This window comes from Zootoca vivipara, chromosome 15 (assembly GCF_965207765.1).
Source record: "Zootoca vivipara chromosome 15, rZooViv2.hap1.1, whole genome shotgun sequence".
NCBI classification, from domain to species: domain Eukaryota; kingdom Metazoa; phylum Chordata; class Lepidosauria; order Squamata; family Lacertidae; genus Zootoca; species Zootoca vivipara.
This window is the reverse complement of record NC_142598.1, coordinates 2,262,707-2,279,322: the sequence shown is the minus strand read 5'-3', so window position 1 is coordinate 2,279,322 and position 16,616 is coordinate 2,262,707. Positions and strand designations below refer to the sequence as shown.

At 43.1% G+C, this 16,616-nt stretch overlaps 1 protein-coding gene and 1 pseudogene across 4 annotated transcripts in view; one reads left to right on the top strand and one right to left on the bottom strand.

The window, feature by feature from the left end:
* The window catches only part of SHFL (shiftless antiviral inhibitor of ribosomal frameshifting), a 31,309-nt gene continuing 14,693 nt past the window's right edge, over positions 1–16,616 (top strand). For 2 of the 4 annotated variants that reach the window (XM_088658647.1, XM_035102869.3), the window contains exons 1-3: positions 1–147; positions 11,633–11,774; positions 15,386–15,435. In XM_088658647.1, the coding sequence (XP_088514773.1) occupies positions 118–147; positions 11,633–11,774; positions 15,386–15,435 (222 nt within the window). In that variant the 5' untranslated portion in view covers positions 1–117. Of the gene's footprint in view, positions 148–8,973; positions 9,504–11,632; positions 11,775–15,385; positions 15,436–16,616 lie in introns of those variants that run through there. The other 2 variants (XM_088658649.1, XM_088658648.1) reach the window with 1 other exon arrangement.
* Positions 6,443–6,698, bottom strand: LOC118078865 (reactive oxygen species modulator 1 pseudogene; annotated as a pseudogene).

The following is a 16,616-nucleotide window of genomic DNA, read 5'->3' as shown; positions in this document are numbered from 1 at the left end:
AGAGCGAAAGTGAAAGCGGCGGCGGCGGCGGGCTGGGGTGCGCGCGCTTCGGCTTCGCCCTCCTCCGTCGCCCCCTCGAACCCCGCAGCGGCGGGCGCAGCATCCCTGGCGGGCACGATGCAGCGGGGAAGGCAGGACGAAGTGGAGGTAGGCGTCGCCGCCCTTCGTGGCCCCCGAAGGAGGGAGGGAGAAGAAACACCCCCCGAGCTGGGGCAGAGCACCCGCCAGGGATGAGGGACCCGCCGCCGCCAGGGGCGAGAAAGCGGCTTGCAAACGACCCTAAGGTGACAGGAAGGGGACGGGGAGCTCTGGGGAAGTCAGACCAAAGGGCCTTCGCCTCCAGCACTTAAGCAGCCCACAAGTCAGGCATGAAGAAGCAACCATCCTCTAGTCGCCTCCCGCCCCCCCAACCTGGTGTTCAGAGGTACACTGCCTTCGAACCTGGAGGCTCCATTTAGCAGTAGCTGCAGTGGCCAACAGCTGTGGGCAGATGACGACGTACCTCTGTTTAAAACTGCCTGGCGCGGGCGGGGGACCAGCGGAGAAGCAGCCCATACTTCTCATCTTTCTTAATCTGTTTGTCATGCTGGCGAGTTCTATATAATCTAATACATATTTTAAGGTGCCAGTCTTCTCGTGATGGTACTGCATCTGTTCTCCATTTTTGTGCTGCCACCTGAATGATGAAATGTGCCAGTTGCTTCCTTACATTTCCAACATAGGTCACTTTTATCATGTGTCATTAAGTATTGGAATTGTTTGGAATAAAAACATTTTGGGGAGAATATTCATTTTTATCACTGAGATTCTCCCCATTAATGATAACTGCATTCTGCCCCATATATCTAGATCTAGGGCTGGTGGCTGATATATATTTCAAAATGAGAGACAGCATCAAGTAATACTGAGGAAAATCCTAGCTGTGATCCAGAATACCATTCAAATAGCGTGCTAGAGAAGACTTTTTAAATTTGACACCAAGCAAGCCTCCCCACAATATGTGGCTAGCTATCTGAGCTTTACATGGTTTTACATGGACTGGAGATGGAAACATCTCTCAGCCTATGTATTTGATCTGTGGTGAGAAGCTTTCAGATTCCAATGTTGCCCCCAAACAAGATGAAAAGACATCAGTTGTCAAAACATGGAAATCTGGCAAACAATAATTTCAATATTTTGAAATGCTTTTGGAACAGCAGAAATGCCAATGTACATGTTTCTAAAAATGGATAAAAGTATCAGTTAAGATGCAAATTATATCTTACTAGATGGCTGCTCAACAAACAAAATCAAAAAATGATAAGCCTGCCTGAGGCTTGATTGTGAAAAAATTGTTTGGTAATGATGCTGAGCTGCATTGTTTTATACTTTGTGGATGTCACATGATCATATTATAAAGTGGTATTTAAGAGGAGGCTTGACAGCCATCTGTCAGGAATGCTTTGATGGTGTTTCCTGCTTGGCAGGGGATTGGACTGGATGACCCTTGTGGTCTCTTCCAACACTATGATTCTGTGATTCTATTCTGTGAGTGCTCCTGCGTTAATATTATAAGCAAGGTTAGGAATCACATCTTTGCCTCATAACAAGTAGGCCTGCCCTCAAAAATTTAAAATTGCAAGGTATTTGCAACACAAACACAGCCTTGAGGAAGTGGTGAACCAAATGTGCAAAAACTCGTTGTATGGCATTGCCCCATGACTAGAGTTTTAGAATGAGGATTAGATCCTTCAAGTTTATTTTAAGCTTAGTAGATGGCTACTGCAAGGATGGAGTGGGGTGACATGATTTCAGGGAAAGGAGAGAAATGGCAAAACCTCTGCTTTCACACTGTTATAAGAAAAAAACTGCTCTTTTGCCCTTATGGGGTATTCAAGAGCCTATGTTGTTGCTGTTTAGTTGTTTAGTGGTGTCCGACTTTTTGTGACCCCATGGACCAGAGCACGCCAGGCACTCCTGTCTTCCACTGCCTCCCGCAGTTTGGTCAAACTCATGTTGGTAGCTTCGAGAACACTGTCCAACTATCTCGTCCTCTGTCGTCCCCTTCACCTTGTGCCCTCAATCTTTCCCAGCATCAGGGGTTTTTCAAGGGAGTCTTCTCTTCTCATGAGGTGGCCAAAGTATTGGAGCCTCAGCTTCAGGATCTGTCCTTCCAGTGAGCACTCAGGGCTGATTTCCTTCAGAATGGATAGGTTTGATCTTCTTGCAGTCCATGGGACTCTCAAGAGTCTCCTCCAGCACCATAATTCAAAAGCATCAATCCTTCGGTGATCAGCCTTCTTTATGGTCCAGCTCTCACTTCCATACATCACTACTGGGAAAACCATAGCTTTAACTATATGGACCTTTGTGGGCAAGGTGATGTCTCTGCTTTTTAAGATGCTGTCTAGGTTTGTCATTGCTTTTCTCCCAAGAAGCAGGCGTCTTTTAATTTTGTGACTGCTGTCACCATCTGCAGTGATCATGGAACCCAAGAAAGTAAAATCTCTCACTGCCTCCATTTCCCCCCTTCTATTTGCCAGGACAGATATGCAGATGACACAACCTTGATGGCAGAAAGCGAGGAGGAATTAAAGAACCTTTTAATGAGGGTGAAAGAGGAGAGCGCAAAATATGGTCTGAAGCTCAACATCAAAAAAACCAAGATCATGGCCACTGGTCCCATCACCTCCTGGCAAATAGAAGGGGAAGAAATGGAGGCAGTGAGAGATTTTACTTTCTTGGGCTCCTTGATCACTGCAGATGGTGACAGAAGTCACGAAATTAAAAGACGCCTGCTTCTTGGGAGAAAAGCAATGACAAACCTAGACAGCATCTTAAAAAGCAGAGACATCACCTTGCCTACAAAGGTCCGTATAGTTAAAGCTATGGTTTTCCCAGTAGTGATGTATGGAAGTGAGAGCTGGACCATAAAGAAGGCTGATCGCCGAAGAATTGATGCTTTTGAATTGTGGTGCTGGAGGAGACTCTTGAGAGTCCCATGGACTGCAAGAAGATCAAACCTATCCATTCTTAAGGAAATCAGCCCTGAGTGCTCCCTGGAAGGACAGATCGTGAAGCTGAGGCTCCAATACTTTGGCCACCTCATGAGAAGAGAAGAATCCTTGGAAAAGACCCTGATGTTGGGAAAGATTGAGGGCACTAGGAGAAGGGGACGACAGAGGACAAGATGGTTGGACAGTGTTCTCGAAGCTACGAACATGAGTTTGACCAAACTGCGGGAGGCAGTGCAAGACAGGAGTGCCTGGCGTGCTATGGTCCATGGGGTCACGAAGAGTCGGACACGACTAAACGACTAAACAACAACAACAAATTTGCCAGGAGGTGATGGGACCAGTGGCCATGATCTTGGTTTTTTTGATGTTGAGCTTCAGACCATATTTTGCAGTCTCCTCTTTCACCCTTATTAAAAGGTTCTTTAATTCCTCCTCACTTTCTGCTGTCAAGGTTGTGTCATCAGCATATCTGAGGTTGTTGATATTTCTTCCGGCAATCTTAATTCTGGCTTGGGATTCATCCAGTCCAGCCTTTCGCATGATGAATTCTGCATATAAGTTAAATAAGCAGGAAGACAATATACAGCCCTGTCGTACTCCTTTCCCAATTTTGAACCAATCAGTTACGGCGTATAAGACGACTGGGCGTATAAGACGACCCCCAACTTTTCCAGTTAAAATATAGAGTTTGGGATATACTCACTGTATAAGAAATACGACCCGGGGTATAAGACGACCCCTGACTTTTGAGAAGATTTTCCTGGGTTAAAAAGTAGTCTTATACGCAGGAATATACTGTATTTCATATCCAGTTCTAACTGTAGCTTCTTGTCCCACACAGAGATTTCTCAGGAGACAGATAAGGTGATCAGGCACTCCCATTTCTTTAAGAACTTGCCATAGTTTGCTGTGGTCGACACAGTCAAAGGCTTTTGCGTAGTCAGTGAAGCAGAAGTACAGTCATACCTTGGTTTAAGTACACTTCGGTTCGAGTATTTTCAGTTTAAGTACTCCGCGGACCTGACTGGAACGGATTAATCCACTTTCCATTACTTTCAATGGGAAAGTTCGCTTCAGGTTAAGTACGCTTCAGGTTAAGTACAGACTTCCAGAACTAATTGTGTACTTAAACTGAGGTACCACTGTAGATTTTTTTTGGAACTCTCTAGCTTTCTCCATAATCCAGCGCATGTTTGCAATTTGGTCTCTGGTTCCTCTGCCCCTTCGAAATCCAGCTTGCATTTCTGGGAGTTCTCGGTCCACATACTGCTTAAGCCTGCCTTGTAGAATTTTAAGCATAACCTTGCTAGTGTGTGAAATGAGCACAATTGTGCAGTAGTTGGAGCATTCTTTGGCACTGCCCTTCTTTGGGATTGGGATGTAGACTGATCTTCTCCAATCCTCTGGCCACTGCTGAGTTTTCCAAACTTGCTGGCATATTGAGTGTAGTACCTTAACAGCATCATCTTTTAAAATTTTGAATAGTTCAGCTGGAATATCATCACTTCCACTGGCCTTGTTATTAGCAGTGCTTTCTAAGGCCCATTTGACTTCACTTTCCAGGATGTCAGGCTCAAGGTCAGCAACCACACTACCTGTGGTGTACAAGGCCTCCATATCTTTCTGGTATAATTCCTCTGTGTATTCTTGCCACCTCTTCTTGATGTCTTCTGCTTCTGTTAGGTCCTTTCCACTTTTGTCCAAGAGCCTAGGGCACCTTAAGTGCCCTATCAGTAGGAGAAAGTAACAGAGGCCAACCAGACTATATTGAGAAGCAAAGCAGCTAGTAAACCTGATCTTTATTAACTGTTGCAACAGGGTCCCCACTCACCACATGCAGGAGGGAGGAGAGAACCCAAAACAATGGTGCACAAGACCACCCCAAAAAACATCATACATACATCACAGAAGGAGGTGGTCTACAGCAGAAATCCTGTCTGCCTGGATACCTATTAATGGTCACTGATTGCTTTACCTGGGCAGCCTGGCTATTCTTTTGTGATGGTAAATATTTTTTAATTCCTGTATCCAGGTCACAGGCGCACCCTATTCATACACAAATACACCCTCAAGACAGGTAAGCAAAAGACAATGGAGAGGCTTTCTCATTTCTTCCTCCTTGCAGAAAAATATTTGAGGTCAATTTGGGAGAGTCAAAATGACTTCAGGATTGCTCTCCTGTACTATTTCAGACACGTGGCTTATATACTTATGTATGTGTTTGCCTTGTACATTTATGAATGTTTTTTTTTGGGGGGGGGACCTTAGAAATCATATAACAACTACCAGTATTACCAACCAGTTTTTGAGCCAATAGTGCTGGGGAAACAGTCACCAGTAAGCTTTGCAACTTTTCAGCCCCTTTAGCTTTTTCTTGCTGTGCAAGGGGTGTTGACTGAGGGGTGTTGATCATATAACTTTGAAAGCTCATGTGTTAGCAACAAGAAATTATGAACGCTTGGAATGCAAAACTACTGTTTGACTATGTTTATTAGCTGTATGGAGTGTTCAGCTGTTCAAATACCTACAAGCAGAAAAGGTTGGCTCACTGGCTTCTTTCACACACAATGCTAAATGGCAGCCATGGAGAACCATTATTTGGAAGCAAGGCGGTTACAGAAAAATGGGGTTTGGCTTTTACAGCCCAACTTCCCCTTTAAGGGACCAAGTATCCGCTAAGTTTATTATCAGTCAGAGAAGATAGTATGGAGAGAGGAACCAATTGAAAGCAAGGAAGATTTTTCAGAGTCACCCTAACCCACCCCACCCCGATTGCTTGGAGGTGAGGACCCAGAACAAAGGTGTGTAACAGCTTTTAAAGGCTTCAGAAATTGCCCAAAGACTACCCAAAAGCATTATACAAGCATCACAGAAAGAGGCGGTCTGCAACAGAAATTTGAATGTATGGCTTGTCTCCTGTCTGTCAAGATATCAGATGATGTTTACTGATTGCCTTCTCCTGGCCTGTCTGGGCCATTCCTTTGAAACAGTGACTATCTTGACTCCAGAACCCATTTTCACAGATTATGCATAGATATCTGCTCTTTTGACAAGTCTGCTTGGATAGTTATGGATTTCCTGCTTTGTGACTAGAGGAGTCTCAAGGCTGCCTAGGGGTCAGGCATGGTTGCTCTATTGCTCTCTGTACTATTTAGCACATGTTTTACTGGTGATGTAGAAAAAATGGGGCTTGGGTTTTTTTTTAATGATTCCTATAAGTGATCATTTATTTGAGGTCACATCCACAGAGATTCATTGTATACAGAGATTCCATTGCTTCTAAATCTCCACTGCCTTTGCCACTTTTGTTATGGAGAAAAAGATTTACAAACTCTTGCTGCAGCAATAAAGGCCAAAACTTATTTTGATGTATTATTCAATCTTGGTGCAGAGATTTTTACTCTACTAAATAGCAGAACTTCCAACTTGCAGAGGCATTGGTCTTTGTGATAGAAAAGTAACATTAACAGCGGATTCCCATGCCAATTGCCATAATTGTCCCAAAAGTTCCACCACTCTGCACCATGGTTTTGCCAGTACCACCCATCAGTTCTCGCCCTCTCATGCCAAACCTGAGACAAGAAAATGTGCCGAACGGTGCACCTGCTGCCATACCACAGCAAAGCCCATCACAAAGCCCATTTTCACTCTGTCAAAGCAACTGGGTTGGGATTGGCCATATGGCCCCACTATCACAGGCATCTCAACCACTCTGTGCTTCATTAAACCCGAGTTTCCCTCAGCTCGGCCTGCACTTCTGTCCGGGGCTTGGCTTTTGTTGCCCAACTCCCTACGAGTCCCTAATTCTATGATTGGTCAGAGAACAATGGATGGAGGCAGGATCCAGTGAAAGCAAGGCAGATCTTTATTTTTCTGTTGCGACAGAGTCCCTACCCCCCTTGCAAGGAGATGAGAGACCAAGAACAAAGTGTGCATGAACCTTTAAAGACTTTAGACATTGCCCAACAAAGATCACCCTAAAAGCATCATACATACATCACAGAACTCTGAGTGTTTAGCTCAGGGGTAGGCAACAATCGCCCAATCGCCTTCTCAATCTGGGCCACGGACAGTCCAGGAATCAGTGTGTTTTTACATGAGTAGAATGTGTCCTTTTATTTAAAATGCATCTCTGGGTGATTTGTAGGACATAGGAATTCGTTCCCCCCCCCCCAATATATAGTCCAGCCCACCACTTGGTGTGAGGGACGGTGGAAATATTTGGGGTTATTAAGAGTCAAGATAAGCTTCAGGATTGCTCTCCTGTACTATTTCAGACATGTGTGTTTACCTTGTGCATTTATGAACATTTATTCTATATTTCATAGAATCATAGAATCATAGAGTTGGAAGAGACCACAAGGGCCATCCAGTCCAACCCCCTGCCAAGCAGGAAACACCATCAAAGCATTCCTGACAGATGGCTGTCAAGCCTCTGCTTAAAGACCTCCAAAGAAGGAGACTCCACCACACTCCTTGGCAGCAAATTCCACTGCCGAACAGCTCTTACTGTCAGGAAGTTCTTCCTAATGTTTAGGTGGAATTTTCTTTCTTGTAGTTTGAATCCGTTGCTCCGTGTCCGCTTCTCTGGAGCAGCAGAAAACAACCTTTCTCCCTCCTTTATATGACATCCTTTTATATATTTGAACATGGTTATCATATCACCCCTTAACCTTCTCTTCTCCAGGCTAAACATACCCAGCTCCCTAAGCCGTTCCTCATAAGGCATCGTTTCCAGGCCTTTGACCATTTTGGTTGCCCTCTTCTGGACACGTTCCAGCTTATCAGTATCCTTCTTGAACTGTGGTGCCCAGAACTGGACACAGTACTCCAGGTGAGGTCTGACCAGAGCAGAATACAGTGGTACCATTACTTCCCTTGATCTAGATGCTATACTCCTATTGATGCAGCCCAGAATTGCATTGGCTTTTTTAGCTGCTGCATCACACTGCTGACTCATGTCAAGTTTGTGGTCAACAAAAACTCCTAGATCCTTTTCACATGTACTGCTCTCAAGCCAGGTAAGGTATTTGATACCTTAGTGTTCTTATAACACTGGTGAAAGTTATATTTCATCAATAAATGGGTTGATTCATGGAGAAACAAGGCTAAGTGAAAATATCCACTGTAAATAGGCACATCTGGATACTTTGTGTTATGTTGCATAGGCCCAAGACCATTTGCAGAAGGGTTCCTATTGCATTACCTATTGCAGGGAGTTGGCTGTTTTCTGGACATGTATATGGTATGTTTAAATGCACCTATTCCTATGATTTTATAATGACATGGCATTAATTTCCCTAACAAGGCAAAGGTGCCTCAGAATGCAGCTCCCTCTCCTTGGTGGCGTGTGAGAGGCAGCTGGGTGTCCTGCATGCTGACAAAAACCAATCTACTGTAAATCATTCACCAAGGAAAGCTGAATTTCTGCTGCCTTCCCAGTACCAGGACTGGCAGTACCCAGGCTAATCTCTAATCTTGCACGGACAAATTTCTCAAATGCAAATAGTCTCAAATGCAAATTTCTCAAATGCAAATCCCACCTCCAGACCTTTTGGTTTCATTAGAAATGGAAACATCTGGCATGGGCAAAAGAGCCACCAGCACAGCATATATTTAAGGGCAGGGAACTTATCTGCAGAAAAGGAATAGAGCCTCAGCATGACATTCCTCTCTACCCAATATAGTGTGGTTGCCACATGTTCCATTTCTAAGAGCTTCAGCAAACTGTGAGCCATTTCCCTCTGCCATTGCATGAGGATGGTGTCATGGAGACCCTTGGGGTCATGTTTATCTTGTGCAAACTGAAGGCATGGGGCAAAGGTAGAGGGAGTGTCCATTGTGCAATGCTGATGCAGTCTCAAATAAAGTTGCCCTCACTTGCCTGCCTAGTGATAAGGCTCGCCTGGGGCCTTCATTACTTGCCAGGTGAAAATATTTATCTTTAATCAGGCCTTTTAAATGTGTTTGTGGGAGCAGGATTATTGGCTTGTTTTTGTTTTGTTATTTATTTTGTATTTTCATTTTGTATTTTTATTTGTGAACCGCCCTGTGATATTCAGATGAAGGGTGGCTAGGCAAGCCATCCATCGTGTGTGTTTGTGTGTGTGTGTGTGTGTGTGTGTGTGTGTGTGTATCTGTCTACTATCAGGTTTCGAGTACAGCAGTGGAGCCCCAAGGGGGGCAGGGCGTGGACAGCACCCTCCTGCATGCCACAGTTCAGGGTCGGAGAGGGGCAGGTGAAATAAGTAAATAATTTCCCCCCCAAAAGGGGATTCAGCCTCATAGGGAGGACTCGAATCCTCTAAGGAGCTCCTTGTTTGTAACCTAAGGCTCCTTTGGTCGGGAAAAATGACAAAGACCAAACCAGGGATAAGAGTAAAGCAAAGAGTGATTTATTAAAAAATAAAGGTCTGTTTGAACAGAGGTCCCCCCCCCCAAGGCAAGAATGGAAAGAGGAACCCCGAACAAAAGAACATTTTCACTTATATACCTTTGGGCTTACATGTAAGTACATGGTGTCAAAAGAGCGGGGGGGGGGGGAATTAACATTGGCAGTGAACAGAGTACTTTGCAAAGATTAACAATTTCAAATTACAGGATATTGGTAAATTCCTTTCAGTGTGAATCTCTGGAAATGTCACTCCATTTGTGGTGATCCTGTCTATTTTGCATTGGTATGTGTGTCATTTGATAAAAGTCTCTTTGTTATGGTATGTTTGTCTATTTGTGGAGTTCACCTGTCGTTCCTTACAGACACAGAAGGGGTAGCTGTTTTCTTGTATTCCTGAAACTGGAACGGTTTTCAGGGAGATGGATTTAATTCCTGATTGTGTGGTAGAGTGATAAAATAAGGTTTTTTATGGGAATGAAATGAAATCTTTAGGGAGCAATGCCAATTATAAAACTTCGGATTAATGGGAGATGGTGTGTACACTGAGTTCTGTTTGTGTGAAAATTAACTGGATGATACGATGTAAAAATGTTAAGGGAAGTGAGTCCTGAATATATACACTTGGCTAATTCAATTAACATACATCTCATAAAAGTTACATAAGATCAAATGATAGGTACATGAACAAGAAATCATAAAATGAATAAGAAATCATAAAATCGTACAGAAAACAGGAAATCATAAATCGTTGAACAAGAAGTACATAAATTGGGGTTACTTATACCCACTTGGAGCTGTGGGTTAAACCACAGAGTCTAGGGCTTGCTGATCAGAAGGTTGGCGGTTCGAATCCCTGCAACGGGGTGAGCTCCCGTTGCTCGGTCCCAGCTCCTGCCCACCTAGCAGTTCGAAAGCACGTCAAAAATGCAAGTAGATAAATAGGAACCGCTACAGCGGGAAGGTAAACAGCGTTTCCGTGTGCTGTTCTGGTTTGCCAGAAGCGGCTTTGCCATGCTGGCCACATGACCCGGAAGCTGTCTGCGGACAAATGCCGGCTCCCTCGGCCTATAGAGCGAGATGAGCGCTGCAACCCCAGAGTCAGACACGACTGGACCTGATGGTCAGGGGCCCCTTTACCTTTTATAAAAGGTATAATTTTCTACAGATACGCAGGTACACCTGGGAATAACAATTAAACAGGATACATTAAAGTCAATTTCTAATATATTTAATTTTAACTAAAAGCAACGAAGGTCATTTAAAGTAGAACATTGCTAAGCAGAAGAGTTTATAAAACTGATACATTGGGGTTTAGCATAAGTAGATACATTCTGAGACAGATGCAATTCACACACAGATCAACTGTCAACCATCTAAGTTGGGCAGATACAACCTAAAAACACTTATGTATACAGTACATTGTTTTAGCATATGTATAGGGAAATGACTCCTCAGGGTAACATGAGTGTCTGGGAGGGTTAGTGGAACTGGTTTTGTAAAATAAAGAGTGTCTGGGTGAGCAATTATGTAGGAATGGAACTTGATGGGTTGCTTATGTTTCCCGGGGTGGGGTGATAGAGGTGAGAGAGGTGAGATTTATTCAAGTGATTTAGTTTTATTTATGCATCAGCGAGTTCTTTTCCAAAGTGGGGTTTTGGCAGTTTCCCCCTCTCAGGCGATTGCCTGAAATATATTTATATATATTTATAACAATGGGAAGCTGCTGACCGCTCTCTGCCACTGGGTCAGGCCTGACTCGGCAATGGAGGCAGAGCTGCTGGGGACGGGTGTGCCTTGCTGGGGCCGATGTGAGATGCTCTCCACCGCCAAGTCAGATGTGACCCAGTAGTGGCGCTACTGCAGCCGGGCGCAAAGTGCCTTGCAGCCAAGGAGGGTGGGTAACAGCATTGCTGCTGACTCTCCTGCTGTCCATCAGCAGAGCTACTGCGGCTCAGCGCACCTCGCCTCCCAATTTTCTTTTGGGCCTTCGTTATTTCTCCACTAAAGATGTGGGAATGGGGTTTGTAATTGCCACAGCCTGGGATGAAAGTGTTAAATGACTCACACACACAATTGTTTGTTTCAAACCTGATGTAATTGTTAAAGATGGGTTTTGTGTCACATCTAGTTTGGCCCCAGTGAAAGGAGTGGACTTTAGAAACAACCCTGGCTAAGCTATGCAAGCTTTTTCTATTTCTCCCTTGACCAACTGACTAACTGTGATCTTTCACTTCTGGTGCAGCTGGAGAAAAGTGTTCGTCGACTCCGAGAGAAATTTTATGGGAAGGTGAACATCAAAACTGCTACGGTGCTGATGAGGCAGTTCTGCAACAATCATGAGCTCGCTTGTAGACGCATCATTCTCTGCAAAAATGATCTGGAAGGTGAGTCAGGCATTCGTGCTGGTCAGAAGCACTGGATTGTATGGGAGAAGGGGATGCTGGAAGGGACAGCAAGGGTCATCTAGCCCAACACACTGCAATGCAGAAATCTCAAGTAAAGTATTCATGACAGAAGGTTGTCCAACCTCTGCTTAAAAATCTCTAATGAAGGAGAGTCTACCACCTTCAAAAGGAGACAATTCTACTGTCAAAAAGCTCTTACCTACTGAAAGTTCTTCATAATGTTTAGTCAGAATCTCCTTCGTTATAGCTTGAAGCCATTGGTTCAAGTCCTACTCTCCAGAGCAGGAGAAAACAAGCTTGCTCCATCTTCCATGTGACAGCCCTATTGGAAGATGGCTATATCTCCTCTCAGTCTCCTCTTTCCCAGGCTAAACATACCCAACTCCCTCAACCGTTCCTCATAAGGCTTGGTTTCCAGACCCTTGATCATCTTTCTAACCCACGTTCTGGCTTGTCAATATCCTTCTTATATTGTGGTGCCCAGAACTGGTCACAGTACTTGCATGGGGGTGCTGACCACGGCAGAATAGAGAGGTAGAGAGAATTCTTTGACCACAGAATACTGGAGACCAACAAGAACGGGTGGATATTGCCTTGTACGCACACCTCTCTGAGGACCAAGCTAAATGTGATGTCAGCAGGTAGAGGCAGGGGAGAGCCTTACCCCTCTTCCATGCATTTCTTCCCCATGTCTTTTGCTCTGGCCAGTAAGCATCTCTTTCCTTCCAATACCAGACAAGAGTAACTGGTGCTGTGCGGAGAGAAGGGTTCAGTGCCTCTCTTCTGCTCTGCATGATTCTTCTACTGTTACCCTGCAGAAATGGGGAGCCTCTGAAGAGGGCAGGCATGTGAATGAGGGCAGCCCAGCAGCTGCAGCATATCTGACTGGCACTCCAAGAAGCGCCTTTACAGTGCATATAGAAGCGCCATCTTGTAGCACACAATATATTGATGGGATTAGCCTTCGGCTGGCATATGTATTTATTGGAAGGAAAATTTAAAAAGCATAGTAATTTTACAAACAATATTATAAGAAATTATTATACAAAATATTGGGGGGGGGGGGAAATACCAAGGTATATTGGAGCCAAAGATGCCATGATGGACATCACCTGTGGAAATAGTGGCCGTAAAAAGAAGGAATATGGAAAATAATTGGGCAACGTATAAGGTATTATTAGAGGAGGTATATGGAAAATTAAAATTAAAAGAATATGAGGAGATAAAATCATATTTAAATGTTTGGCTACAATATTTTCAAATTAAGCAAAGATTTCAAAAAGATATAACAATTGGTTTTGAAAAAGAAGCTTCCAAATTTGATAAAATATTATTAGAAGGGAAAAGTAAATATATAGAAAAACCTTTATGATTTGTTATTGGAATGGGAAACAAAAGATGAACAGATAAAAGAAGTAATGAGCAGATGGGTGCAGGATTTGGGGAAGACAATAATGTTAGAAAGATGGGAGAAATTATGGAATAGAGATATAAATTTTATACCTAATTATGATTTGAAAGAAAATATATATAAAATGCAATACAGGTGGTATTTCACCCCAGTGAAAATGGCAAAAATATACTAAGGAATGAGTAATATATGCTGGAGGTGTCAAAAAGAAATCGGAACTTTTGTGCATATATGGTGGCAATACAAAGAAATTAAAAAATTCTGGGAAGAAATCTATAAGGAAATGAAAAAAAATACTCAAATACTCCTTTAGATCCTGAAATATTTTTATTAGGAATGTTGAATGAAGAAATTAAAGAAAAAGATAGATCTATCATGATGTATGCAACTGTAACTGCCAGACTTCTCATTGTGAAAAACTGGAAAAGTAATTCAGTACCAAGGAAGGAAGATTGGCAAATCAAATTGATAACATATCATAATTTGGCCCAAAAAACAGGATTATTTGAGCAAAAAATAGATAAGGATTGGAAAATGTTTAAAGAATATTTAGCAAATCATGTGGAAAAAGCTGATCTCCTAGCAGACGGGTGAAGGGCTCAAAAAACAATCAAAAAAGAAAAGAAAATTTACAGATATAGGTATACATAAGACCTAAGATATAAAAAAATTCAGAAAAATTCAGAAAAAGGCTGGAAGTTCAACACAGGGTGGTGTGTGTGTGTGAGGGGGGTATGAGGGTGGGAAGGAAGGAATGCTTTTCTTGTATTTATGTTTGAGGAATTTATGTTTTTATGTGCGTGTTTTGTTGGATTCATTTGTAAAGTTTATTTGGTATAATTTTATGAATAATTTTTTTAAATAAAAAAATATTGATGAAGCTTGCTAATGTCAAAGGAAGACTGAGGTATGGGTGACCAAAAGAAAAAGTAAAATGAATATTGTTCTGCAATCCTTAAAACAGTTTATCATTTATTTAAACAATGTCTATACCACTTCATTACAGTTGTCTCTAACTGGTGTGCAAGAAATACAATACAGAAAAGGTAGAAGTTCCTCTGGTCTCTCACTACACCAGCAAAATCAAAATTCCTACCCACAAGATGCTCCCAGAAGCTCCGCTCATAAACTATGAAAAAGAATGAAAGTTTATTGTCCCCCCCATGCCTATTTCCCCCCCTGCGTCTCCCCACTTCTCATTCCCTCCCAGCCCCATATGGCCATAACAAAGATGTCTCAAACTGAACGTAACTGACCTTCATGACTTTATGATTTGAAATTCAGAGACACTGAATGTACTTTTTATGCATGAAAATCTTTTAATAAAAGCAAAAAGAAAATAAAAGGTAAATGTTCAAACAGTAAAATCAGACTTCAGTTATAGCGCCTGCTGGAATAAAGAAGTCTTCAGTGGGCACTTGGCATTCAACAGGGAGGCAGGGGCTGTCTGGCCTCAACTGGAAGGAAGTTCCATAAAATTGGGTCTACAGTACTAAAAGCACAGCTCCAGGTGGATCTGAGCCATGGGGGACCAGTAACCATGACTCCCTCAAAAACCTCAGTGGCTGGACAGCAATCCTGTATAAGGGATTAGGTGTCCTGGATCTGAGGTGTTAGTGGCCCTGTAAATTAAGACCAAAATCTTGAACCTGACCTGAGCCACTGTAAACTTTTGAGCACCTGAGTTAAGTGCTGACAATAATCTGTCCCCATCCACCTTTTGCACCAGCTAGAGCAGGGCTTTTTTTTTTGCTAGAAAAAGAGGTGTCAGAACTTGTTTTTTTTGGGAACACCCACCCAAAGTTGTTGTTGAGCTTTTTTAGCGCTTTCTGCGCCATCAACACCACAAAATAAACCTGCCTCTGATGCACAGCCATGAGGGCTGTGCCGCCAGCCACGCAACCCCAAGGAAGGGGCACAACGCTAAAGCCCTGAGCTGAAGTCTCCAGGCCAGACCCACACAGAGTGCATTGCAGCAGTCGGATTAGAAGAAAAGGTACAAGTCGATGTAAACTGACTTGTGTTTTATACAGCTCCCTCTCCTCTGGTCATAGAATGCTTTCAATTCCTAGTGTCAGCACATTTACCGTACATTTCCCAGTTTCACAGTTTGAGACCTCCTTCCTAACAGCAACTCGCATTCAGCCTGCTCTAACTTTGTATTGTTGCTGTTTTTTAGATACAGACCCAGAAGACGGAGCGAGCCTCGATGATGATCCTGTGGCTTTGGTAATTCTCTGTCTGTTTATCTTAGGCAGAGGTGAAAAGCTGGGAAAGGTAGATGAAGAGTAAGGAGTCAGAAGCTACTTTTAAGGGGCATTTATAGATACTGAAAGGTTAAACAAATGAAGCTCTTATTAACCCAACAGCTGTGCTACCCTAATTTAACAACTCCACTTGCCAGCTAAAGCAGCTGAGGGTAGCCGATGGGTCTCCCATCGGAGAGTTAGGGACAAGACCAGCAGTGGGTTCAACAGTTAAGAAGGCAGTTTGCATGTGCTGTAGAGGGAAGTGAGGGGCAGGTGGTTCGTTTATTATCTCATTTTTCCAATCTGATATCAAAATATTCCTTACTGCTGGATTTATTCTAATACTGTTAATGTTTTAATATGTTTACAATAGTTTTTCAAATATTCTACATATCTTTTCCAATCTTCTTTGTATTTTTTAAATCCTTATCTATGCATAAGATTAGCCATTTCTATATATTCTATCAGTTTTGTCTGCTATTCTTCATTGGTATCGTGCCCTTCTTCCGTTTCTGGGCATAACATGAAGAGATTTTTAAAATCCCTGGGCAGATCTGCATCAGTTATACCTAAAAGAAAAACTACTGGGCTTTTTTATAACCCCCCCCCAGTTCATTATATGTATATAATCTCCCAGACGTTCTTTGCTATTTTGCATGTCCACCACATATGATAAAAGCAGAGAGGTCCCATTTTCTCCACCCATTTAAAGCTGTGTCCTGCTTTAAACAGTCATGGCTTGTCCAAAGGAATCCTGAGAAGTGCTGAGAGTTGTTCAGAAGCCCCTCTTCCCCTCACAGAGCTGCAGTTCCCAGAGTTCCTGGGAAGAAGGGCTGCCTGTTCAACCAGCTTGGAAATTGTAGCTTGGTGAGGAGAATAAGGGCTGCCTATGTGTATGATTCTGCTGGAAGTGTATAGTGCAGATGGGGTCACAGAACAGGACCTCTCCTCTCACTGGGGTGCTCAGGTCCCCACCAGTAAGAAAGAGCCTCCCATCTGGCTCCTAGGAAACATTGCTGGCTCCTAAGTTTTCACAGAATCATAAATGTGGAGAAAAACTCAAAGGTCATCTAGTCCAACCTGCTAATGCAGGGAAGTCACTGACTGCAGCGACAGATTTGAGGCACCACTAATTATATGTTTGTGTTTATCATTGTTCTC